This window comes from Cryphonectria parasitica (assembly GCF_011745365.1).
Source record: "Cryphonectria parasitica EP155 unplaced genomic scaffold M406scaffold_5, whole genome shotgun sequence".
Classification (NCBI taxonomy): Eukaryota; Fungi; Ascomycota; class Sordariomycetes; order Diaporthales; family Cryphonectriaceae; genus Cryphonectria; species Cryphonectria parasitica.
In genome coordinates this window covers 1152230-1176939 of record NW_024468913.1, presented here as the reverse complement: position 1 = coordinate 1176939, position 24710 = coordinate 1152230, and the positions used below count along the sequence as shown (strand labels likewise).

Here is a 24710-nt window from a genome sequence, read left to right as displayed (position 1 = left end):
AACGATCCTGGTTATCCACGAGGGCTCTGACCACGATAGTAACCAAAGAGGTAACCCCCACGCGCGCGCACACAAAGACATTGGTCTCATCCCACCGGACGAACGCGACGAGATACGACTCGATTTGACACCGGGTGGCTGCCCAACAGGCGAGACCTCGAGGCCTCCTTCGCCCCTTTTTTGACGACCCGTCCGCCTTGGAGACCCCCGTTTCAGCTGTCCTGCGCGATGGTGAAGCCCCTGAGCTTCAAGGGCGACAAGAAACAAAAGAAGCGCAAGCGGGAGGCCCGAGATGATGCGGACGACGACGCCTCCACCCTTAACGATACCAACAAGGCAGCCAGGGGGGCAGAGACGGCCACAGCGTCGGCAAGGAAGCAGCAGAGACAGGAGGATGACAACGTTCAGAACGACGACAGCTGGGTTTCGGCCGACATCGTCTCCGACGTCTCGGGCCCGGTCCTCTTCGTCCTCCCCACCGAACCCGTGACAGCCCTCGCTTGCGATGCCAACGGGAAGGTGTTCACGCTGCCCGTCGAGAACATGGTCGAGGACAACCCGGCCACCGCAGAGCCACATGATGTGCGCATGGTCTGGGTCGCGAATCGGATCGCCGGGACGGAGAATCACCGTTTCAAGGGGCATCATGGCAAGTAAGTATTCGTACCGAAGCCTCGTTGTTGTCGCTTCTGGTGGAATGGTTGATTAGTCGGTCATTGAGTCCATGTACTGGGCTGGTGGTTGGAAATGGCTGACGAAAACTCCCTTGAATGATAGATTTCTGGGTTGCGACAAGTACGGTATACTCACTGCCACCACCGAGGCCATCTCTCCACTCGAGTCCTTTGTCTTGATCGCGACGGCCGACACACCCGGGACCTTTCAGGTGCAGACGCTGCGTGATACGTACCTCACCGTCCAGGCCTCAAAGTCATCCCGCGCCAACGCGCTGCCCGAGGTCAGGGGCGACGCGACCGAGATGAACTTCGACACGACGCTGCGCATACGCATGCAGGCGCGGTTCAAGCCGCGCTTAAGGGCCAGCAAGGAGGAGAAGGCCAGGGAGAAGATTAGCAGAAAGGAGCTGGAGGAGGCCGTGGGCAGGAGGCTAGAAGAGGACGAGGTCAAGATGCTGAAGAAGGCGAGGCGGGAGGGCGACTATCATGAGAGGTTGCTTGATTTGAAGGTCAAGAACAAGCATGACAAGTATGGATGAGCGCACACAAGGCTGATCTTGGGAGGCGAACAGGGTCCGAGACTTTGTTGGCTTACAAGGGATGCTTGGATCGGCCGCATAAGCCACAAGATGGAGCAACATAGGCTCAGCATCGAATTCTAGATACCCGAAGAAATGGCACTTGAGATGGATGAGCCATAATCACCCATCACCGCAAATTCCGTCTCCAGTGGCATAATCTTGGAGATTATCGATCTGTCCTTTAATTCATGCATGGGCTCGCTACATCTCTGCTGGCACCAGTAGGCGCCGGCTGAGACAGCACCTTGCTTCCAACCTCAGGTGGCCACCTGCACCTTCCACAAACTCTTGAGGCCAAGGAGCACTGGTACAGTGCCGATAGAAATGGCTCGTTAGCTGATATTGAGAGCTCGCACAGCCCGCTGCGAACCTGCGGATTTTCGTTGTATTATGAAGGACAACATTGAGCAACGGATGAGTGCGGCCGCGCTTACGTCTTTGTAATCCTCTCCTTCTACCCTCGCAAATCCTAACGAGGACGCTAGCTATCACACTCTTATCACACTCGACTACAGAGGAGCTGAGCAATCGCATTGATGCTTCTGTGGGCGTTGATTCCTGTGGTGCAAAGCTTCTACTTCTTATTCGAACCTGCGGGTTGACTATGTCGTTCGAGCTTTGCGTATTTCCCCGTTGAAGAAGACCGGCTTGCTTGAGGCCGTTCCTTGACAGCAGTGGCATTCCCTCTATACTTTCTTTGTGTCTCATATTCTTGTCTTTCCTCACCTGTCCTCGTCTTCTTAGAGCCATACCCTGTCTGGAGGTCATCGTTTGCTCAAGACCGAAGACCCAACAAAGTTTCTTAATGCATCGCCTAGGGAAGCCTCTCGGTGTCCAATTGTTCGCCCTGGCTCAAGAATAACCTTCACTCCTCCTGGACCTCTGCTCGAAAGTCCTTCTCTTACTACTCTTGCACACGACTTGTTTTATCCTTATGCACCGCACAATTTTGCCAATGTCTCGGGTAATGGTAACGCAATGATATAATTACCATTCCTCGTTTTACTTACTGCTGATGAGCAACAGTATTCACTCCACTACTGTTACTCCTCTCCTTTCTATTTAAAAGCAAGGACAGTTGTCTGTTAAACTGCCTCTTCGACTTTTTCCACGCCAAAGGTCCAAAAAGTCTATTCTGGCACTGGCCTGGCGGGGTATCTTCAGCGGCTCGAGATAACAAATTGTCTGTGGCCTTGTTAGAGGACAGGGCATAGGTGCGTGGGCTGTGATTATACTTCCTTATACCTCTCTATTACGTTTCGGTACATACCGTGTACTTTTTGCAGTGTAATGAGAAGACCTGTAGCAGAATCTGTGGTTATCACTGTAGGTACAAGCCGTGGCCATGACATTCAAACCTTCCTGGCTGTGAAAGTGCCGAGTGCTGTCTCACAATGGGAAATTCGATATCAGAGTGCACACGTACCACTATATTTATATCTTATATCTTGGTGCATTTGGTGTCTTCAAAGTGGCATTGAGATAGTCTTTATCGCCATGAGTAGTTGTATTTTCTCCTTGGCCCCAGTATACACTGAGGACGACGCCAGTGGCCACCATCCTCTGATTCTTCACTATATCCTTGGGTCACAAGGGTTTTCTCATCTCTTCTTATCTTGCTTCGTTTTTGCATGATTACAAGATCAAGTAGAGCAGCGATTTGGTCTATCTCAGTGTTTTGCAACCCACACACGACTTCATATGGTAGTAACTCTGCCTTGCGATCATGTAGCTACCTAAAGTAGACAGAGATGATTTGTTGGTTCAGCTTCAATAATTTCTTAATGCATGCATTATAAGTTGTATTCATTTCATCAATTCATCTTTGTTACCAAGGCTGCTCTTGGCCATCCTTCGAGAGGTAAGCATGTGTATTCCTTTTCCTGTCCGCATCGGTTTAAATAGCCCTTTTTTTCTTCTTCCAGTGATGAATCTATTGGTAAAGAGTCTCAGTTGCAACTACATAGGAGTAGAAGTAGGAGACTATGAATTTCCCAAAATACCCTGCACGTTCTGATGGTGAGGCTGACGGAAGCCGAAAATGAGATACGAGTTAATCGCCCTGGAGCGATACGGTTGCAGATCTTCAGCCTTGTGATGCGCATCGAGTTTGCTGCACGGATGCTAGCTCAGGTGGGCCTGTACCTGCATGCGCTGGGATGGTGTTTCTTTACCGCCGTTTATTCCCCCACAGGGACCCCTGCCAACGGTGCGCTCAGTGCTACGGTGAAGGTTGGGCTATGGCAGGTACCCCTGGGGCTCATTTCCGCGAGCACCCCAGGCAACCCAGTAGCGCCTTCTTCCTACTACCACATGCGGCCCGTTCATAGAAGCTTCTCAAGGGGGTGAACCTTCCACAGAGAAAACTGGACGCGACCGCTCGGCCCTTCTTCCCCTTGCTTATTATAGGAGTAGAGCTGCCCTCCTGACAGAGATCCTCCTTTTTTTCTTTTTCTCTTCAAGGCTCACTTGGAGCTGCCACTCGTTTCTTTCTACTGGTCTAATTGAGATTCTTCTGGAGCCCCACGCTCGCTTCTCTATCGTGAACGCATGAAGCGCATCGACCGTGTTTGAAACGGAACCCCCCCCCCCCAAAACGTCTTATCCCACATCAAGCTTCCAGTAAGAAACACAACGAGAAAAGATGTTTTCCTCAGCAAAGCTGCTCGCAGCAGCAGCAGCAACTACTACCACCCTCCTCCTCGGGGCTGTCGAGGCCGTGCCAGCGCCCGCCGTCACGCCCGCCCTCGAGCTTCGGGCTGAGGCCACAGACGCGTGGGTGAGCGTCGACAAGACCGGCATGCCCACCACCGTAACGCCGGTCGTCACCGTATCAGATGGCTCCACGACGACGCTCTCAGCCATACCCACTGTGCTCACCGCGACAGTCCTCACACGGACTGAGTACGGCGAGCTGACCACGAGCAGCGGCACCGCTGCCGCAGAGCCGACGGCCTCCAACAAGAAGGGCAAGGGATCCTTCCTCGTGTGCAGCAATACAGATGGCGACTACGTGCCCTTCTGTGAGCCCGCCAAGAACAGCTCACTCTATGTGGGTACTACGTACTACGGTATGTCGTCGATCTGGTTCCTGCCTCCCCCCCGGAGTCAATGGCGTCCTCCTTCCCCTCTTCGAGAGCTATGACTGACAGGATGTAACCAGTTACTTGGGATCCCTCCGTCCTCAACACTACCCAGGTGACTGTCACCGGTACCTACATCAACAGCACAACAGGCGTGGCAGGCGACGACGCCTTCACGTCCGACGACATCAAGGCTTCGTGGTCCTACTACGCCTGGACACCTGGCAGTAGTTATCTGTCCAAGGGCAACGGCAACGCCGTTAATGTCACGTTGACCATCAACGCCCTGGGCTCAGACGGCGAAACCGTCACCAAGACCTACCCCGGCCCGACCGTCCTTGTCACCAAGGCGCCCACGTACCACCAGGCGTCCCCCACGCTCCCAAAGGGCGCGGCTCTGTTTATCGGCCTGCCGGTTGTGTTCGGTTTCTGTCTCATCATGATCTGCGGCGTGTGTATGTGGAACCGCAAGACGCGCAAGATTGACGTCGGTAATCTCATGTCTCGCGGGCGGCGCGGCTACGGCATCGCCAAGAGCCGCGCCAAGAGGATGACGATGAGGGGCAGCAAGAAGCGTGCCATGCACAACATCCGTATGATGGACAACGTCCCCGAGGAGCACATGTACCGCGATGAGCCCAGGAACTATGATGGACAGAGGGACTACCACTATGACGAGGACGCCCGGGACATCAGGATGGGTGGTGGGCGTGGACACGTCAGGAGGGACAGTGATGGGCTGGGAAGCCTGGCGGGCACGCCGACGAGTGAGCAGTTCCCGCGCCAGCAGGGCGGCAATGCGTTCAGGGAGGAGATGGAGAGGCAGAGGAGGGAGAGGGCTTGAGGTGAGAAGGATCGGCACACGTGATGAATCTTATGTTGGTAATGGTTTATGTGGAAATCACGTCTCACGGAAAGATAAAGGAGACAGACTGCTGAAAAGATGGCAGGAAGTCGAAGTGTCTTTAATGGTATGAAGTCAACGCCCTTGTAAGATGGCACGATTGTCTTCACAATGAACCCAACAAGTTCGAACTATTGCGTTACAAGCCAAGCTTGAGTGTTGTGCCTTGATACTATGAATGCCTCAAAGCGGTCCTCAGATCCTCGTAGTGTCTGATCAAATAGGAGGCCCAGCCGCCTAAATAATGAAGGATTTATTCAGCCATACATGCGCCTATCATGATCAAAGGAGACCAACATATTATCCACGCCGAGTTCAGCATGGAGGCACTGGGATGATATCCAGAAGGACTGCTCGATAATCATTTCGAGCATCTCGTGTATATTGGTCATCAGGAGCGTTCACCTTCAAGATGGAGACATATCGCCAGGGAAGCGTGCGACTCGGTCCTAAAGCAGCCATTTCTATCCTTTTGCCAGAGTTCCCCTCTCCATTTGACTTGTTTGTTTCGTCAATCAGTGTTGGTGGGTGGATAACAATGCCCGTTGCGCTGCATTTCCAAATCAGTGCGGCGCCAATGACCATGAGAGGCAACGGGGACAAGTTTGGGGGCTCAGTCGATCCATTTCTCCTCTTCCTCGTCGTAGCCTAACAGCGAGGAGTCTATATTCAGACTTAGAAGCATCTCCGCCATATTGAATTCCTGGCACGTAGGGGGTCAGCAATGATCAGATGGCGCACCCTCGTCGGGACCGAGACACTCGCACTCACGGATTCATCCTCTTCATCCTCCTTCTCCTCCTCTTCTCCCTCCTCGACTCTATCATCTCCATCGTTGTCACCGTCATCGTCCCCTCTGCCCCCTTTCTCCACCTCATCCCATCCCCCCCTCCAGCCCTCCATCTGCCTCCTCCTCATATCCCTCCATGCCCTCGTGCCGCCCGCCCCCTCCACCCTCTCCCTCACAATCTCAAACATCTCCTCCGCAGCTAGCCTGCCCGCCCCCTTCCACCTGGCGACCAGATCCCGCAGCTCCTGGTCGACCGCCTCCCCGGGCCGCCGCCGCGCCGAGGCTTCCTCAATGCGCCTTGCCTGCCGCGCGGTCTCAAGCTGGCGATCGAGGTCCTTGATGACTGCGTCTGAGGCGGCGTGGCTGTGTGATCCCACGAGTGCGAGGAGACCCGCGGCGCCGTGGTGGCCATGGCCATGGCCGTGGTCGTCGTCGTCGTCGTTGTCGTCCCCTCCTTCTGTCGCGGCCATGCCAGAGGTCTTCTTTCTCTTCAGGGCGCTGCCTCTGCTGCTGCTGTTACTATTCGACAGCAGAGGCGTCTTGAACTTAAGCAGTGGAGACAACGATGTCCTGGCGTTGGCAGCAGCAGGTGTCTGCCGCAGGGCAGTAAGGGACCTGGCCGGCCTCACGCCTCGTGCTGCTGAGGCTGCTGCACCTGGCTGTCGCAGCGTCGAGGGTGAGCTGGGTGAGTAAGCACCCAGCTGTGATGGCGCACCACCCGTTGTTGCGTCTGGCGTCCTGCTTGTTGCGGTTGTTGGTGAGCCGAAACTCTCGCCAGTGCCTGCGCCGGGCCGCCTGATAACGGGTGAATGGAAGGGTTTCCTGAGAACCGCGTTTGCTGCATCGACGCGTCGACGCTTAGCGGATGGTGTGGACATGATGAATGACAGATGGATGCAGTAGGTTTCAGGTAACGCCCAAGGAGGTTAATAGATCCATGGCTGGAATTTTAGGACAGTGTATCGTGGTGGACTGCACAGCACAGGTTCAAGTACGAGTTACACGTCTAGTGATATTAAAAGCGATGAATAGAGAAGTCGCGGTGCAGGGGTCTCATTTTAGCGCTATTACTAAAGCTACACCCTACCGCGCCCCATAGAAAAGAAGAACTACTTTTATGTACAAGCAGAAAGACCAGAACGCCCATGCTCGATTTCAATGTCTGCTCTTCTCTGCTCTGCTCTACTCTACTCGAGACTGTGAGAATGATCATCACTAGCATGCATCAATGACCAACGCCGCCAGCAGCCCAGTTCGCAAAGTTTGGATCGCCTGCAGGCGGGAAGAAGCCACCGTTATCCTGCGCTGGCGGTGCGGGTGCCGGAGCAGCAGCACCACCGGCGTTGCCTCCCTGTTGCTGCTGATCTCCCTGGCGCCGGGCTTGCAGAGCTCGCTCGCGCTGTTGTCTGTAGTAGACAAAAAATGCGAGGGAGATGGCTATTCCCATAATGATCACAGTGTCTACTAGGCCCTCGTCATCATCGACACCGTGGTAGTGAGGATCGTCGCCTCCTGGCATGGTGTCGTCGTAGATATCGTCGTACAAGCCGTCGTCGTAGTAGTAGTACTCTTCTTGGACGAAGTTGTTGATCCACTCGCTGAGGGACCAGTCCTTCGTCGTCTCTGCAGGGCTCTGCGTTAGCAAATCACCTCCAGCACATATGGTAAAAAGGTTCCTTTCAGTTCAACTTACCAGGCTCATCCTGAATGGAGTTAATGCGTCCGTGCGTGAAGGTATTCCAGTAGCTCCGGGCGCGGAGCTTGAGGAGACTGAGCTTTACAGGTAGGTAAGCCTCCTCGTTCGTTGCGAGCGCGAGATCGTAGTAGCGTTTAGCTAGATGGAAGTCCTGGTCCAATCCCACCCCGTTTTCATGCATCCAGCCGAGGTTGAACAGAGCCTGGGCCGATTGCTGGTACTCTGCGGCGCCGGTGTAGCACTTGACGGCCTTGTCAACATCCTGATCAACTCCAACCCCATCAAGGTAGTAGTCGCCCATTTTGACGAGAGAGTCAATGTTGCCTTGCCTCGACGACCGCGTGTAGTAGACGAGCGCCAGATTGGGATTGTTGAGAGCTGGTGATTTTGGCTCACCGATGCCGAGAACGTCTGATAGCATCGACTGTCGTGTGTCCAGGAGATAGGCAACATTGTTCTGTGCAGACTCGTATCCCTCCTCCGCGGCATGGAGGTATGCCAACAAGGCAAGCTCGTAGTCGCCGTCCTCATACGCCATGTTCGCCTCGGTCCAAGACGAGACGAGAGGTTCCGCCCTCTCTGCCACCGTCTTGTATAATACGAGAGCCTGTGCACACGCCTTATCCCGACCGATGCCGTGATAGATCATCTCGGCGAGGTAGTACTGGCCCTCGATGCTGCCGTACCTAGCTGCCAGCTCGAAGTAATCATTCGCAATACGAACGTCCTCGGGCATGCCGCGGTCCAGAAACAGGACACCAAGCTGGACCTGCGCCAGGGAGTACTCCTGTTCGGCCGCTGATCTGAACAAGTCCGTAGCCCGAGCGATGCTCTTGGGTATGCCATAGCCATGAAGCATCATCAGCCCCAGGCAGTACTGGGACTGCGCATCGGAGCGCTCCAGGCCTCGCTCAAACCAGAACTTGGCCCTGTCGAAGTCCTGCTGTACCCCTTCACCTCGCATGTACATCCTCCCGAGATAGCCAGCTGCCTTGGCGGCGTATTTATCGAGGCCCGGCTTATGGTTCTCGTCGCCTCGCCCGTTCTTCCAGTACATCTTAGTCACCATGAAGAAGTACTTGGCGGCCTCTTTCAGGTTCCGCTCCAGGCCCCGCTGGCCCTCGTAATAGATGGCTCCCAAGTTGAAAGACGACTTGAAGTCACCCTTGTTGCTCATGAGGTTTAGGTACTCGATGATGTCTTCGATGGCAGCATAGGCATCCGAATTCGGGTGGTGGCGTACGGCATTGATGCCGGAGCTGGACACGCTTGCTCCCTCGCCGTATGTACCACCAAAATCGTCAGCGATGTGGTAGCCTTCCCTGTTCCAGTTCATGCCGCCCGGGGGACCGGATCGGTACCAGTCCATGACTTTGTCCGCGACACGCTTGTAGTATTTGGCCGCAGTCTCGCAGCTCTTGGGCGTGCCCACGCCGGTCCAGTGGCGGGAGGCGACAGTCATCTCCGCCCGTGTGTGTCCTCGCACCGCCGCAAAGGTGTAGTAGAGCAAGGCTCTCGCCTGATCCTTGGGCACCGCATCTCCAACCCCAGTCGAGTACATCAGCCCGACCATGTACAGCGCGGAGCTGTTCCCGTTCAGCGATGCCAGCTGCTGATAGTAATCAAATGCCTTGTGGAAATCCCTCGGGTGGGAGTAGTTGCCATAGTAATTCATCTGCGCGAGAAGAAACAGAGCATCTGAGTTGTTCTTGTGTGTCGCCACTTCCAGGTGCCTGACAGCTTCCACCAGTCGGGCGTCGACAATCTTACTATTCGACCCGCTCTCCTCTGTGGGAGCCGTGCTGGCTCGTAGGCTCGGCAAGGCCTTCCACGCCAGCTGCCCAATCAGTCCGAGCACGCCCGTCTTCTTCCGCCGCTTGTGATGGGCCGGGTTGTGGATCTCGTAGAGTTTCGCGATGGCAGCATCGACGTGGTCTGCGCCAGGCTCTCGGACGGGAGGGCTGGACTCTCCATGGCTATGTATGATGTCTGGCGGGGGTGTCGTGACGGTTTGATCTTTGTCGTGCTCTGCCCAAACCGGCGAGAGAGCCTGCAGAAGCACTGCGACTTGTCAGCATCATCCAAGCCTGCGGTAGACATGCAGATCACACACGACAGGTCGGGGGAGGGTTTGCTCACGGAGAAGTGACCAGAGGGGCCTCATGATGGAAAGAAATGTGCAGAATAGCGCATAGCAGCGAGCTAGATCATATCTACTGCTAGGGTGCTTTTGCAAGAAGAAAAAAGAAGAACCGTCGTGGCCGGACGGTGACAAAACAGTTAGTTGTCTAAGCTGTGGAAACGACGTGACGGTGTTCAGTACAGTATTGGATTTACAAGCTGGCCATATCGGCAACTATGGCCGTTGGTACGTACCAATGTACTGGCATGACTACAAGTAGGTAAGCTGGCGTCACTAGTGCCTGCATCTAAGCATGGGTCGGTGCCCCCTGCAAAATGGGATTATGCCTGATTGGCTGATTTGGACAACCTCGTTTTTGACGGGCCTCTGGGGTTAGGACGCCAGAATTTCAACCCTCATCAGCTCAGGATAAAAGCTGGTCAATATTACGTACTCACATGAATCTGGATTTCGAGTCACCCAGTGTGTCAAGTTGTCTCAATTACACTTCAGTCTCTACGAACGCAAGACCGCTCCATCTCTTACACGCCCTGTCCTCAGACACAATTTTGCAAATTATCTTTGTCCTTTTCCGCGGGCCAACAACACCCCAACGAGTGATTCGAGCCGAAGCGAGAAGGCGAGAAGTGGCACAATGTATAATCTGGGCAAAGCCGATTTCTTTCAGAATCCGGGGCAGGACCCGGCCTACGTCTTGGAGATTGTTCCCGTCGCAGGGGGTCTCGCTGCCATCTCGTCAGACCAGAAACTCACCCTCTTCAGCCCCTTGAATTTAAGCCAGGGACCACTCAAGACAATACGAACAGCACACGGTAACATCACATGTGCAAAAGCTTTTGATGAGTCCAACTCCATCATCTGTACAGCTGGGGAAAATGGCACCGTTTCATTGTGGGATCTGCGACTGGACGGGTCGAAAGCACAGATAGCCACTCCAACAGGTATGTGATGCAACGGCGGTTGCTATGCTACTGACTGGCCGAGCTGACTTGATGTGTCCAGGGAGTGATGCACCGATAGTATCGCTGGCATGTTCCGCAGGGGGAAACGCTATAGCAGCTGGCACAGAGTTGGCGAACCACCAGGCCTCCATCCTCATCTGGGATGCTCGTGCCGGCTCTACACCCAGGATACGCTATGATGAGGTTCACAGCGATGATGTGACAGAGGTGAGTTTCTTTTTCCTCCACTCATCAGCAAGAAACATGCTCGGTGGGGTCTAATGTTTTCAACAGCTCAACTTCCACCCTACCTCACCATACATCCTACTTTCGGGCTCCACAGACGGTCTTGTCAACGTCTGCGATACCACAATCACAGATGAGGACGAGGTCGTCATTCAGACCTTCAATCACGGCTCTGTTCACCACGCAGGGTTTCTCAATAACACTGAGGTCTACGCCACAAGCCATGACGAAAAGTTCGCCCTATACGACATGGCAGAGACCCAGGAGAAAGGCTCCGCGACGGTCGACTTTGGCGACATCCGGGACGTGCTCAGGTGCCAGTATGTAGCCAACGTGACGCCTAAATTGGGCGACAACGGCGCCGTGATTGGTGCCGGCTCTCAAGAGTAAGTCAAGTTGTCGTCATTGTCTCGATGCGTTTGAAGACATTTCAAATGCTGATACAAGGTGGCAGCCAACAATTCTTCCAATTGATACACATGTCCAAGTCACCAGGTTGGAGCTTCAGCGCGGATACAAGCGTTGGTCTCCCGGGCGCCCATGGCTCAGAATTGGTGCGAAGCTTCCGATTCTTCGACCAGGACCAGGTCGTCTTCACCGCTGGGGAAGATGGCCAGATCATAGCATGGCGTCCGAGTTGAGAGCTATAACGAATCATCGAAACCAAAGTCAACATGACCGGTCTTATGTACCTAACTCACACGGACAAATTGGTCTGTATGTTGTCGTCAACCTACAGTTGTGTCTATCTCTGAGCTTATTATGCTTTCCCTTGCGATTTGCATGATTCGGTCTTGGCAAGTATATTGAACCATCTAAGGCAGAGGATTCTGGAGTCTCAGAGACTGATGCTGCATGGCGTCACGCTATTCACACTCTCAAATGCAGACAATCCAAATCTGCTTCAGGAAGCACTGCATGGTCTCTGCACAAAATGAAGTACCTTCTCTTCAACCTGTTAGAGGGACAACCGTGTTGAATACAGTTAGAAAGATTGACTGCTTATGAATATGGTCGAGGAGAGTCATTCAGACGGGTCAAAACAGTTTGCCCGATGGTGCTGCCAAAACCTAAGCGTTCAACCGAACTTTGAAGTCACCAACAGCCATCCTACTAGGGCACATGGATGCCCTTAGAGGCTCTTTTTCCTGATACACTGGTCTCTTGAAAGCTTACAACACTGGAGTATAGTTTGTATAATGAGAAATCTTGTACAGGATGGTGTAATGGCAACATTCAGTACTAACACACTGCATCTGCAGTATGCCCCTTTGGGGACGTCAAGCTTCAGGTCCGAATCCTGGGCCTCGTAATTTTGGGTATTTATTTTGTCACCTTCCAATCCCTCTTCACACAATCCTTATTCTCTAGTTCATTTACAAGCTCAAATCTGCTGGCAGCTGGCTGAATGTTATGTCACTGCGCATGCGAAAGGTTAAACTTGGATTCGACTTCTGCTGCCCTCCTGAGCCTCTGAATAAGAGGATAATCAGCTTTGAGGTCGCTTATGCCTTGTTCTCTTCCAAGAACCAAACCCACTCTCCTTTGAAAAGAGGAAAAAAGTGTTGGCAAGGGGTTGGGGCTACTTCGGAGGTTTGTGAAGCCTGTTTTTCTTGGACACAAGTTCAGTAGTCAACATGCGCTGTAGTCCGGCAACTCTTGCGCTGTGGTGACAGAAAGTGGGGCGTCGATCGAACAGTTGAGAGGAATAGAATCAGTAAGCCTGTAGTAATGCCAGCGCATACTGAGCATATAATGAATTATGGAATTGTAACAGAGCCTTGAACTGACCGCCCACAGGCGCGCACCATCAGCATCACTGCAGTATCTCTCGGGACTCTAGACAGTTAGATATCGCGTGCGCTTCCCCATCTGAGGGCACCTGACACGTGACGCGACCTGAGTGCTCGCCACGAGCTGTGGGTGGTGTCTTGGTGAAACAGGTCGACGCAAAGTTTCTTTGATTCAACCTATGCTCGTGTTCTGGAGCCGTCTACTTCTTAGAGCATTTGAAATCACGGAGACGATATTGTATAGACACGGCCGGCGTCTGCCTGTGAGTTTGGGTTATTTTGATCTGGGATCCTTTTGTTGATGCGAAGAGCGTTTATGTTGGCCATAATACATGTATTATTATTAACTGATTACGCTCTGAGTTGATAAAAACGCATGCTATGGTGATTCAATGGGTATATATAATCGTAATGATACTGCCGTCATGCCTCCTCGCTTGCTGATCCACAATACCACCTACTTCCGGCACTTGAATACTTAGACCGACGACCTCTTGCGATTGGCTCTATTCTTCTTGTCCTGAAGCCTAGATCTCCTCCTCTCCATGTAAGTCTTGACCACCGGAATTGTAGCCAGAACACTGACGGCGGCGATGACCCAGGCAATGATCTCAATGATCTTGATCTCGTGGCACAGGCTCAACCCGCCCGAGACCTGGCTCTTGAACTCGGTCAAGTTGTCCGGGATGCCAGCGTTTGCGCACTCGACATAGCCCCAGATCTGGTGGATCAAAACGCCGGAGACGATCCAAAGAATTGTTGAGATAACTAGGAAGATCTATGGGAGGATCCACGTCAGCCCATTTGTCCTCCAGCCAAAAAAAGAACCAAAAGAGCGAGGAAAAGGAGATGAAGGGGACTTGGAATAAGGGGAGGAGTTTACCGTGTGCATAGTATTCATCAGATTCTTCATCCTATATTTTTTTTAGATAATGATTAGCACGTGTCCCCCGAGCAAGCACTGAGAGTTCCGTTGCTTCACCAGACAGCCACCATCAAGACTCACCTGTGACAATGTGCGACAGTATACACTCCAGAAAGGAATATAGTTCTAGCACAGCTGAATATGAGGAACCCCATACGGGCTCTCTCGGTCGAGGACCACCATTTGTTCAGTTCCTGGAGGTAAACAAAGGCGTCGATTGTGAAGCACAACTCGGCCACAGCGAGGGCAAAAATGATGCCAAACAAGATGCTGCCCGAAACACATGCAACGTCAGTTTCCACAGTGATAATCTGAAAAGACACACAAATGCCTGGAATGATTTTAAGTGGTGTATCAAGGATTGGGAAAGAAAGAAAAAAACGTACGGAATTTCCCAACTAATTCCTTGCGAGGTGTTACGAGCCTTCTCCCCCTTGTTGTTCTGCTTTGACCTGCCAAACATGGTGCTGTCCGGTTCGATTCCCCAGGGGGAAACGCCGAGAAAAGAGGAAAAGAAGTTTAATGGTCAAAAAAGACCTAAAGACAATTATTAGACCAAATGTATCTCAATGAGCAAGAACTTAGTAATATAGTAAAAGCAGTTCAGCATCGCCAAGTTTATATATTAAATAACAAAAGTGGGCAATTTGGGGAAGGACCTTGTCGCTATGAAGTCTCGAGTCTCACACTAACGTCATGCCAAGACTCGCGTACCTGAAAGGTAACAGGTTTACCAGGGTTTACCGCTCAGTAGTGCAAACAATTCCGTCATTTACCTACGAAGGAACTAGAAAATCAAGGACAGCAGGGGTCGAACTGGCCCTTGGAGCACTCCGCACAAGAAAGAGGTAATACTTGCGTACATTAGCACACAGAGAGAACGCAGGCCTCCCATCTCATATGACCTTTAGCACAGACTGGGCCGCGGCTGAGGTTTGAATAGAGTCCAGTCCACGGGCCTGAAATTTTCCTTTATGGGGGAGAGTCTTCGCTTTCAAGGGTTAGAAACAGCCTAAGGGATCCCATGGTAAACTTGACAGCATCGTCATCTCTACGCCAAAATTGACCATGTGATAGCCTATGGGGTACTAGGATCTCCTGAACTTTCAAAGTGCACACAGAAACAGAGTGTAAGTAGAAACAGCGGACTACACTCGTCAGGTTACAGATACATTTTTGTACTATCAGACACTCAGTCAAAGCTTTCTTGGCTCACCTTCACCACCTTAACGCCGCCAACCTTGATGCAAATATGCCAAAAAAAAAAAAACAAAAAAACCCCCCCCCCCATTCATCCTTCGGCCCATAACGCGCAGAGCCAATCTATTTCTTGGGCTTCTTGTGCTTCTTGTGCTTCTTCTCTCCAAACGCCTCGTTATACACCTCCTCAGCAGTCTGGCCGGCCTTGCGCTTCTGCTTGCTGCTCTTGACGCTGACAACAGGGTTCGCCTGACCCTTCTTCGTGGCGCTGAGCACCTGCTTCTGGGCATCCTGCCATACGTCGTCGTCGTTGTCGACGATCTCATATCTGAAGAAAGACTGGTTAGCCACCAAGGCCTTCCCTCTCAATCAACGAGCTAAGAGCACATGGGTGTGTGGGAGTTAAACTCACTGGTCCAGCGGTAGGGAGTCGATCAACTCCCTTTGCTTCCTCCGCACCTCCTTCAGCGCCTCGTCGCCGCCCTCCTCCAGCTCCTCTTCGAGCGACTGCTGCAGAGGCACATACGTCTCATCGACGACCTCATCGTCGTGCACGCCAGCCGCGTTCGCCCTGCTGACACCGATGTTGTTGTTGGGTATCTCCGAGTCATAAGCCTTCGAGACAAGCGTGCCAAAGTGCGCCGTGATCTTCCGTAGGATCTTGATGAACATGGCTAGTAGCTGCGAAGACGGTAGGGTTAGCTCCTCGGCGATGGCGTCCATGTCCTTCCGCTGGAGACCGATCGACAGCAGAATCGATTGCTGTACACCAGAAAGCCTAACATCGTTTTTGATGCGGCCCAGGAAGTAGAGCTCTGCGACCCGGGGGATCAGGTCCAGAATCACGTGGTAGTCGAGCATATTGTTTGCGTATGACTCGAGACGCTTGAGATCATGCGGTGTGAAGCGCTCGTCAAGCTCGCTCTTCGACAGTGCGGCAGGTTGGACCTCGTCGAGTGAGGCCCCTGCATTTGCACTTTCGTCAATGCTGAGGGCCAGGACAGCAGGGAATGTCCTGAACTGGTAAGAGAGCAGTTCCATGAATCGGCGGTGGAAGTCTCGTGAGAATGCGCCGAGCCAGCTTCTATCGCCGCTCCTCTCTAGAGGCCTGATCATGACGGTCGTGTGCTCTCCCGTCAGCTCGTTTGCCGTCTGTCTGAGGTAGACTGGTGCAAACGACGAGCGCTTCCAGAATTTATGCAGCGGCTTTGTCAGACCATAGCTCACACCGACATAGTCGAGATTGACTGGCCTGCGCTGGGACAGCACCGAGAACAGAGGTGGCATCTTGCTCTGGTCCCTGATCTTGATGTTGTCCTCCAACAGGCTGGCATTGGCTAGCTCTGCGTCCGTCACCCGGGTGAGGGTCTCGTCACCAACCACATCCGCATCCTCAGATAGATTCGCGAATTTGCCTTCATAATAATCAATCAGAAGCTGCAGGGCCCGTGTACCGTAACCCATTGAAGCATAGTCGGGATTGGTTGCTATCCGGACAACCCTAGCTCCTGACAGGGAGGCAAACTCATCGTCTTGGAACTGTTGGCTGACCAGCCACGGTATCAGATCACCAGCTGGCCTCTGCCCTCTGCTGAGGGAGTTGATGACGCTCTGCCGGCTAATCTTTCCTTCGAGGGAGATTTGTATCACACACAGCGGCTCGGGTAGCCGGCTGCCCTCAGTTGCGCCGGGGGGAACCAACACGAACAGCTCGTGAGCGGGGGCATCACTCATGAGCTGCAGGTCGTCGGGGCTGTTCTTGTAATGACTTGAAACGTAGAGTGAAATCATCTGCTGGAGGAACTTTTCGGGAACGGGGTGGAAGCTGAAAAGAGTATCACGGTTGACGTGGAGCAGTTCACACTGCGCGGGGTCAGGGCAGCCTTGGCTGAGTTTTGACTTTGGCAGGGTGGCGTCCAGGCAGAGCAGCTTATTCAGCCACCTCTCCACGGAGTCGCCCTGTGCGTAGCGGATTGGTTCTGAGAGCGTGATCTCCCGTAGTGTCCGGCTGCCCAGGTGTGATGAGCCCTGGTCCTTAGCCGCCTTGCCCGTCGACCTGTCGGCCACTTCTCCCTCACCATTTGTGATGGCGCCTGGCCTTGACTGTTCGCGGAGCTGCTTGATGAGCTTCAGAGACAGTGACCGTCCGGTTCCTTCATATCCATTGATCGTCGATGCCATGAAGACGAGGTAGGGCCCCATCAGCTTCCGCACCAGCGGCAGAGGAATCGCAGCGGCCTCGTCGATGACCACCAGCTCTGCCTGCCCGAGGACGTGCGCATCCTGCGGTCTTATGTACTGAATGGTTTGTCTGTGGTCTCGGTGGATGTTGACCCTGACGATGGCCTTGTTGAGCTCTGGCGAGGTCGCTTGGATGATCGAGTAGTCGACATGGTCCATGTACCCAAGGGCATCGAAGCCCTTGAAGATAAACTCGAAGAAGGTCTTCAGATTCTCTGGGGAGGGCGACGTGACGAAAATGTTGCTGTATCCAAAAGCAACCGCTGCCGCAACAGCCACACCCATCGCCGCTGACTTTCCACGACCTCTTGCGGCTGTCAGCGTGACTGTGCTCCGCAGCGTCTTCTCCTGAACGGCGTCGCAGAACGTCAAGAGAGCTTTGGCCTGATCCACAGTCTTGGCCAGGGTAACCAACGACCCGATCGGCTTCGTATCCTGCAGGCTCTCCTTCATATCATCCAGCTCCTTTTGCGATGCACTCTTCGGCTGGTCCAGGTCCGGCGGCGGGAGGGCCTTGACGTCCTTTCCTCCAGAAATCGGCAGGACGTTGAGCTCATCATCGATCACCAGGCAGGAGTCGCAGCTACCGAGCGAGAGTATGAACCGCTCGTTGAACCTGGCCACAACATCATCGTAGGCCTCCGTCCTGTACCTCGAGTGGACATCCATGGACAGAGTATACAGGCTCTTTAGACTGTTCATCCCCTTGAGAAGCAGCACCACCAAGCCCCCGCCCTCGACGGTCTCGATACACCTTGCCAAGATGTTGGGCGTGACGGCCTCGAAGTCCTGCAGGATGCACATGCCGTAGGTGTTTCCCAGCACCTTGTCCGTCTCTTTGTAGTAGACATATCGAATGTTGTGCAGCGAGACGAACAGTTCGAAGGGGTCCTCGGAGTTGGCCTCGCGGGTGCCGCGCTTGATCTCCTTCTTGATTCTGGCCTCGCGCTTCTTGCGGTGGGAGGTGAAGCCGAGGAGCTTGTTCTTGTAGGCCCAGAGGACAGACTTGTTCTGCTTGATGTCGACGGTCGACAGGATGTAATGTAGGTGCACTATGACGTCCTTGGAGCGGTCGCCCACAACCACGAAGAACGAGCGCTTCTTCTCCTGGACGTTATTCCGGATGAGCGCTTGGATGCGCGAGTCTCTGCACAGGATTTGGGCTCGAGGTTAGAGGAAGAACAGAGCCATGTTTGTTCTCGAATGGGCTGATGGGAAGCTTACACCTGTTTACGCGACATCTTTACCAGTGCGATGCTGTGCGCGCAGAATCCTCGAGCACATCCGCTGGTCTGATCTGGTCGCTGGTCCACGAGAGAGAGAGAAGTAGGAGAGAGGGTCAAGCGCACGAACAAGCCTGCAAACCTGGGTGCACTTGAACTTTTTGGCCGATATCGAGAATTTTAGTGGGGCACAGACAGGGATCTCAGACGCTGAAGTGCCCGGTGCCGAACCGGCCACAGCAAGTGGCCTGGTGGCGTGCAGAACTACTATGGTACTACGTCGAAAGCTTCGAGCATAGCTTGGAAAAAGAAAACGACGATGTGCATGTTTTGTTTCAGTTTCTTGTTTGTTTGATGTTACGATAATTCGAGCATCTCACGTTGCTGTATTCCAAGTATGTGAATTATCCTATGTAGCAGATGAGCATACCGTCTAGTCTTGAGCTTCATACATTAAATACAAAATATTTCACCTCCAAAAAAACTCTTCTATCGATTTGCTCCAAAAAGAATTATATTCATGAGCAGCGAACAAAAGCATGCGCATGGCCAGACTGCAACCTGGCTGAACAGAACAGCGTGATAGATACCATCCTGGGATACCATGAAAAACAGATTTGCACAAGTCCAACATGAGGTAGGGCAACTGAATGAATGAAAATGGAGTTTGTTTCTTTGAAAAGTAGCTACCTTCTATCAGACAACGCCCAACAAAAGCGCATCGTCCAGCAGCATGACCCCTGAATCGAGACCAAAAAAAGAGAAACTCGATGATCAGAGCAGCATGAATGCAGGTAACCCTCTTTCTATAGTAAAACCAACCAAGACCAACCACCATGACAATGAAAACCTGTGTGCGGATCTCCAAAAGATGCAGTTGATCCATTCAAATCCCGATAGGCCCCCTGGTCACGTCAACACAGGCAATGCAAACAGGGCGAGAGAGAGCGCCATATCTACAAAAGAGATTAGAAATCCTCCTCTTCTCGCCACCGCCATATACTCGCAGCAGTGACGGCCTCTCAAGACGTTTGGGGGTGCGTCTCTCGTTCTGTCTTTCGCTCTTGCTCCTTATGTCCGTCCGTGCTTCAGCCTCTCGTGCCTCAATCTCTTGGTGAGCTTCTTGTACTTCTTCTTCTTCATCTTGAGCTTCCTCTGCCTCTTGACGCTGATGGCCAGCATCGTATTCCGCGGGCGCCGCGCCTCCTCGTACCGCAGCTGCCGCAGCGCCATGCGCTCCAGAAAAGTCTGCGGCTCGACGGGCCCCGCTGAGGCGGAGGAGTCACTGCCGGACTCAGGCTCTTCTATCAGCTCCGGGCTGTGCGCCACGATCTTGACCTCCCCATTGCCGTCCGTGGTCTCCTCGATCGTGAACACGGCCTTGTACACGCGCGTCTGCACATCCTGCTGACTGTCTTCCTCCATCGCGTGCTGCTCTCCGGTCTTGGTGGTCCCCGTGCTGGCAGCGGTGGCCTTGGCCGACTCGGGTTGGGGCAGCGGTGGCGGGCGGAAGGGCAAGAACTGGCCCGACATGTTGTTCACCTGCACGGGTATGCTCGTTTCCGTCCCATCGGCATTGCGCAGGTCAATCTTCTGCAGGCCGCCGTCGTGGTGGTGGTGTGATTCAGAAGCTCCACCGCCCTGCTGCTGGATGGAGATGCTCGCCATGGGCTTCTCGAGGTCCTCGACAGTCCGGGAGATCGTAGACATGACATCCACGGCCTTCTGGCCGCGGGATTGCGTGGCGAATATCGAGGCGAAGGCGTCATCAGTGACGTTCTTGGGGAGGCCGCGGGTGACGGAAATCGGCCGATGGAGGGAGAAGAAGGAGGACAGAGCAAGGACTGAAAAAGGGGTGGAGGAGACGTCAGTTGGCGCGTGCGCTTGTTTGGGGGGGGGGGGGATGGAAGGGATGGTGAAGGAGATGGGGGTTAGCGTCCAAGGTGTACATACAGTCGCTGGGTATGTGTGCAGTAGTAGGCACGCTCGGGTACTTGAGCTTTTCGGAGGCTTCCTTCGTATCCTTGGCCTTGCGTTTCCTCTTTTCACCCGAGGATTTTGCCTCAGCCGTCTTGGACTCGGCGGCTGGCTGCACCGACTGCCTCACGGGCGAGTCCTCGGAGCCATTATCGCGAGACGGTTTGGACGACGAATATCTCCTCTGATGGGACGGTTTGTAGGTGCGAGTGATGGTCGTCGTCGCCGTGGCTCGGGGAAGAGCCGAGCGGAGATGTGACTGCGGAGAGGTAGCGACCACACGCCGCACCGAGCAGGGCAACATGGTAGTGTCTCTTGTCGGGGGGCCGCAGGAAAGAATCGGGTATGTCGAGAAGCTGAGGAAAAGGAAAGGGGGAAAGAGGGTAAAGGCTTGCTTTCTGACCAGGTTGTGAGGACGGGCGAAGGGACGCTGGCCCGATATGTGTTGGGAAGGGGGGGGGGGGGTGTGTGTCGCCTTGCAGGTGGCTTTCTGTGTCACAAGGTTCGAAGTTGAAGTTCGAAAGGCGGGCTGGTCATCTCAGCGGCAAAAGCCTTGTCGCAAATCTGGTCCCGCCCGTCGGGGGCACGGACCCACTGCGAGATCGCTCCGCCAAAGTACAGTAGTAGGAACAAGCCATGCGTTCCAGGTAAAGAAGAGGGAACCAGGCTGCAACAAACTAAGTCCTAAACAAACAAAGCAAAAACTCCTTGTTCTCGTCATACGCTCTGGATTCACACTCGAACTGCCTTTGTCAGTGAATGATAATTCCGGAGCCTTTCTCGCTGATCTCCAGATTTCTAGCGCAGATAGCCAAACGGGCCTCGGATCAAGAACGAATATGCAAGGTGGACAGAAGCCAAAGGTATCAAAATCATTATTCCAACCAGGTTAAATTAATTCCCCAGCAGCAACAACGCAACATGTCACCCCCAGGTCAAGCCAGTCAATGAATTTTCTCCAAGCCAAAACGCCTTGCACGATGCATCTTACACACAAGTCACCCCAGAGCTCAACAGAGTCTTGGTGCCTGGCGGAGGAGGGGGGAAGGGCGGGTACATAAACACAGAACAGCCGCTTACCCCTTCCAGGTCAGATAGACCCAATAGCAGCCTACCATCCACAACACCCTCCACGCTGTGGTCCACAACTCTCGGCCCACCACGCGCAGGCTACTTCTACTCCCGATCCCTCCTCTCCTCGAGGCCGACGCCTTCCATCGCGACTTGCCTCCATCGTAGTAGTACTCATCGTCCTCGCCCAGATCAATCTCGATCTTGGGCCCCTCGCCCCATCCCCATCTGCTGCGGTTCTTCTCCCGGTTTGAACTGTGCCTCCCTAAGCCCTTGGCATTCCCGCCAGATCTGGCAGGTGCGTTACGAGCCTGAGAGGCCAGACCATTCGCCTTGAGACCCGGCGTGAAGGACGCGCTCCTGTCGCGCGTCCCGGATCGATAGGGGGAGGATGAGTGATAGTGTGATGCTGATAGCCCGTACCCATAGCCAGAGGAGCTCGTGTCTTGGTCTTCTCGCTTGGCTTTGAACATCGGGAGGACCGACCTGCGCTTCTCTGGCTCGAGCGCAAACGGCTCCAGGAGGAGGATGGGTACAAGAAAGGCCCGGATGGTAAGCATGACGAAGCAGACGAATGCGAACCCGCCGTATCGAGCGTAGGTGGACAACTGGTTTGGTAGAAGGCAGAGGTGCGTCTGGAGCGTCCGCGACTGGTCTCCCGACAGCGGCTTTCCCTGGCTATCGACTGGGTTGTACATGCTCATCATGACGAATCCCGGCGTCGGCACGCCCATAGCCATGCTGATGCTCTTGACTGTGATCTCCTTGACATGTCCCTTGGCCTCGTCATGTGTGAGTTCGCAGTAGTCGTGATCGTCACCTGAGAAGGCATGCACCACACCCCCGATCTTTTTCACCAAGTCCGCCGAGTCTGCATCGCTGAGCACATTTTGGTACTGGTATCCTCCCGATACGGAAATTGCATTCCGGTGGTCCACATCCAAGGGCGGGTTTGCCGGTGGCCAGTGTTCGCGCATTGGACCGCATGGCGTTCCTGGAGGTCGGTACAATGGCACGTGCGAGAGCAGTATCGTCGGAAGCTCCGCCTTGCCCTCTCCCGGATCCAGTGTTGGTATCGTGCTGACGTCCGCCGACTGGTCTTGGGGCGTCTGGACGTCCTGTACGTCCTGCCTCTGTTGGAGCTCTGTCGTCTCCCCGCGTAAACGCCGCAACTCCCTCTCGACAGCCTTCCTCTTCGTCACCTGCACTTTGTCCAAGAACTCTTGCGCCGGCTTGTAGATGTCGCTCAGATCGGCTATTGACTTCTCAGCGGAGGTGCGGGCACTGAGCGACACTGTGTCCACGGACACGAAAGTGTGGTTTGCGATCACGTCCACTCGGTTCATATCCCCAAAGAATGCCTCAAATCGATCCCTCACCGGTATCTTGACCTCTGATCCGAATCCGAGATCATGGTTTCCCGGCAGGCTGGCGATGAGCCTTCTCCCTCTCTGTCCCGGCCCAGCTTCCGACCCAGCCAGATTCCACGGGTCGACAAAAAGTTTGATGAATCTTATATATTCCTTCAGCCAGAACTCCTCGCCATATTTTTGGTTCCATTGCTTCGCATAGTCCACCTCGCCCTTCGGTCGGTGGTTCCAACTAGGATCCTCAAACTCTCCCTGAAAGGTCTTCCACTCTCTGCCGCCGTCGAAGAGATCACCCAGGAAGAACACAGTATCAGGATGTAGCTGTGATTGGAGTTGGGTGTACGATCTGCGCATATAGTTGTCGGTGATCGCTACGGTCAACGAGCTAATAGGCCACGGCCGGCCTGGGTATGAGTGTGGATCGATGAGTTGAGGGTCGGCAACGAAGATAAGGTGGTGAGGTGTCGCTCCTGGAGGCTACAGATATATCCATGGTCAGCTCAACGATCCATACCTCGCTGGCAATGAGCGCAAAGCTCTTGGTACTTACCCATTCTTCCCAGTTTTCCCAGGCACACCTCTCCACGGTCGTATGGAATACCCACCTCTCTCCCCACATCAACACCAGCAGCCAGATGGCCACCAGGACATGCGGAAAGCTAAACAGTCTCCGTGTTGCCAAGTTGCTGCGCAGCTGGTGTGCTCCTTGTAGCAGACAGTCCCACGAACCCCTCTTTCCCCTCGTGCTCCAGAAGACCAGCAGCGACTGCCATGACTTTTGAACACCTGCGAAGCAGTCGTCTAAAAGGCTCGAGTCATCGCCGATATTTGCGTGGCTCTGGCGGAGTTTCGAATGTGTGAATAGAGAAGAGGAGGAGGCGCCATTGCTGCTGCTGCCGCTGGGGTAGCTAGCCATGACGGGTCCAAGCTACCACGCGCGTAAGGGTCGAAAGAGACTCTCGCTTGTATGGGTGAGCTCAGGACGGAAAGCCCTGCTCTGGACCACACAGCAGAGATGGACGAAAAAGAGTGATGATGGGTTGCGGAGGAGGAGATGCTGGGAGTCCTCGGCGGACGGCCATACCTGGCCTGGCTTTGCGGTACACGAGACAACACGGGCGAGGCGACAGGAGTCCGTACGCGCAGTTGCAGATGTCGATGACGAAACCTGACCCACAAGTAATATCGAACAAGAATGCCGTGTCTGGGTTCCAAACACGTGGGCGTTGAAAGGAGCTTTTATGTGTGTGTGTGTGTGTTTGTGTGTTGGAGAAAGAGAGAGAGAGAAGTGTGGAGGTGGTTTGTGGTCGCCTTGGCCGGAAGGTCAAAAACGTATAGCAGGTTGTCAAGGGGTTGCTGAAGATGCAGGTAATTGAATTAAGTTCTGGATCCCATCCGGAGCTTGCCTATTACTGATCGCTAGCTTCAGCCTCAGTCTTCATTTCCTTGCACGCCAAGGTATCTATACTTAGCACCCACCCGAGTTCAGTTGTGTTCGAGGTTACTCAGCGGTGCAAATCAACCGCAGTGAAGAGAAAGAAGATACCGAGAAAAAAGACCCATCCAGTTCCTAGTCTAAAATTTGTTTTAAATCCGAGCAAGACATAACGTTGCCCTCATAGAAAGCAGAAACGTATACCATGACACACGTACACGGTACTTCTGTCACACTGTGTCGTGGGGCGCCAACCCGTAGATCACCCTCATCAGGTACTATGTACCTGCTGTACAAACCAGCCAGGGATACAGCTTCATGTCAGTGCAATTATCACCTAGTACTCAATACACATGCAGTAAACTTCAAGCACCTTTGACTTTCAAGAAGCAACTTTCGAGGAAGAAAAATAAA

At 53.7% G+C, this 24710-nt stretch overlaps 9 protein-coding genes across 9 annotated transcripts; 4 read left to right on the top strand and 5 right to left on the bottom strand.

Moving 5' to 3' along the window:
* Positions 1-228: 228 nt before the first annotated feature.
* On the top strand, positions 229-1216 carry M406DRAFT_330748 (actin-crosslinking protein; the record flags this gene model as incomplete). Its single annotated transcript, XM_040920555.1, has 2 exons — positions 229-653; positions 778-1216. The coding sequence occupies 2 exons, from the start codon at positions 229-231 to the stop codon at positions 1214-1216; spliced, it is 864 nt and encodes a 287-aa protein (XP_040775364.1).
* Positions 1217-4178: 2962 nt separating this feature from the next.
* M406DRAFT_232443 (uncharacterized protein) lies at positions 4179-4948 on the top strand (the record flags this gene model as incomplete). The annotated part of the gene is made up of 2 exons (XM_040915903.1): positions 4179-4329; positions 4422-4948. Coding segments are annotated over 2 exons (678 nt in total), but the record flags the coding sequence as incomplete, so codon positions are not given.
* Positions 4937-5360, top strand: M406DRAFT_322588 (uncharacterized protein; the record flags this gene model as incomplete). Its single annotated transcript, XM_040919657.1, has 2 exons — positions 4937-5134; positions 5177-5360. A coding segment is annotated over one exon (198 nt), but the record flags the coding sequence as incomplete, so codon positions are not given.
* A 498-nt stretch (positions 5361-5858) lies between these two features.
* Positions 5859-10002, bottom strand: M406DRAFT_291470 (HCP-like protein; the record flags this gene model as incomplete). Its single annotated transcript, XM_040918969.1, has 7 exons — positions 9871-10002; positions 7729-9792; positions 7273-7658; positions 6665-6681; positions 6290-6398; positions 6017-6058; positions 5859-5948 (listed from the first exon to the last, which is right to left on the bottom strand). The coding sequence occupies exons 1-7, from the start codon at positions 9893-9895 to the stop codon at positions 5859-5861; spliced, it is 2733 nt and encodes a 910-aa protein (XP_040775361.1). The 5' UTR covers positions 9896-10002.
* A 506-nt stretch (positions 10003-10508) lies between these two features.
* On the top strand, positions 10509-11702 carry M406DRAFT_259612 (WD40 repeat-like protein; the record flags this gene model as incomplete). The annotated part of the gene is made up of 4 exons (XM_040917308.1): positions 10509-10815; positions 10859-11043; positions 11110-11447; positions 11516-11702. The coding sequence occupies 4 exons, from the start codon at positions 10509-10511 to the stop codon at positions 11700-11702; spliced, it is 1017 nt and encodes a 338-aa protein (XP_040775360.1).
* Positions 11703-13332: 1630 nt separating this feature from the next.
* M406DRAFT_71056 (uncharacterized protein) lies at positions 13333-14242 on the bottom strand (the record flags this gene model as incomplete). The annotated part of the gene is made up of 5 exons (XM_040925394.1): positions 13333-13632; positions 13738-13768; positions 13861-14049; positions 14114-14119; positions 14166-14242. 5 exons carry the CDS (start codon positions 14240-14242, stop codon positions 13333-13335), a joined length of 603 nt encoding a protein of 200 aa, XP_040775359.1.
* An 860-nt stretch (positions 14243-15102) lies between these two features.
* Positions 15103-18461, bottom strand: M406DRAFT_340018 (DUF699-domain-containing protein; the record flags this gene model as incomplete). The annotated part of the gene is made up of 3 exons (XM_040921515.1): positions 15103-15307; positions 15392-18367; positions 18445-18461. 3 exons carry the CDS (start codon positions 18459-18461, stop codon positions 15103-15105), a joined length of 3198 nt encoding a protein of 1065 aa, XP_040775358.1.
* An 841-nt stretch (positions 18462-19302) lies between these two features.
* M406DRAFT_356534 (uncharacterized protein) lies at positions 19303-19983 on the bottom strand. Its single transcript, XM_040923470.1, has one exon. The coding sequence runs from the start codon at positions 19974-19976 to the stop codon at positions 19515-19517; it is 462 nt and encodes a 153-aa protein (XP_040775357.1). The 5' UTR covers positions 19977-19983; the 3' UTR covers positions 19303-19514.
* Positions 19984-21278: 1295 nt separating this feature from the next.
* Positions 21279-23777, bottom strand: M406DRAFT_291465 (uncharacterized protein; the record flags this gene model as incomplete). Its single annotated transcript, XM_040918968.1, has 3 exons — positions 21279-21722; positions 21846-23338; positions 23412-23777. The coding sequence occupies 3 exons, from the start codon at positions 23775-23777 to the stop codon at positions 21497-21499; spliced, it is 2085 nt and encodes a 694-aa protein (XP_040775356.1). The 3' UTR covers positions 21279-21496.
* Positions 23778-24710: the final 933 nt, after the last annotated feature.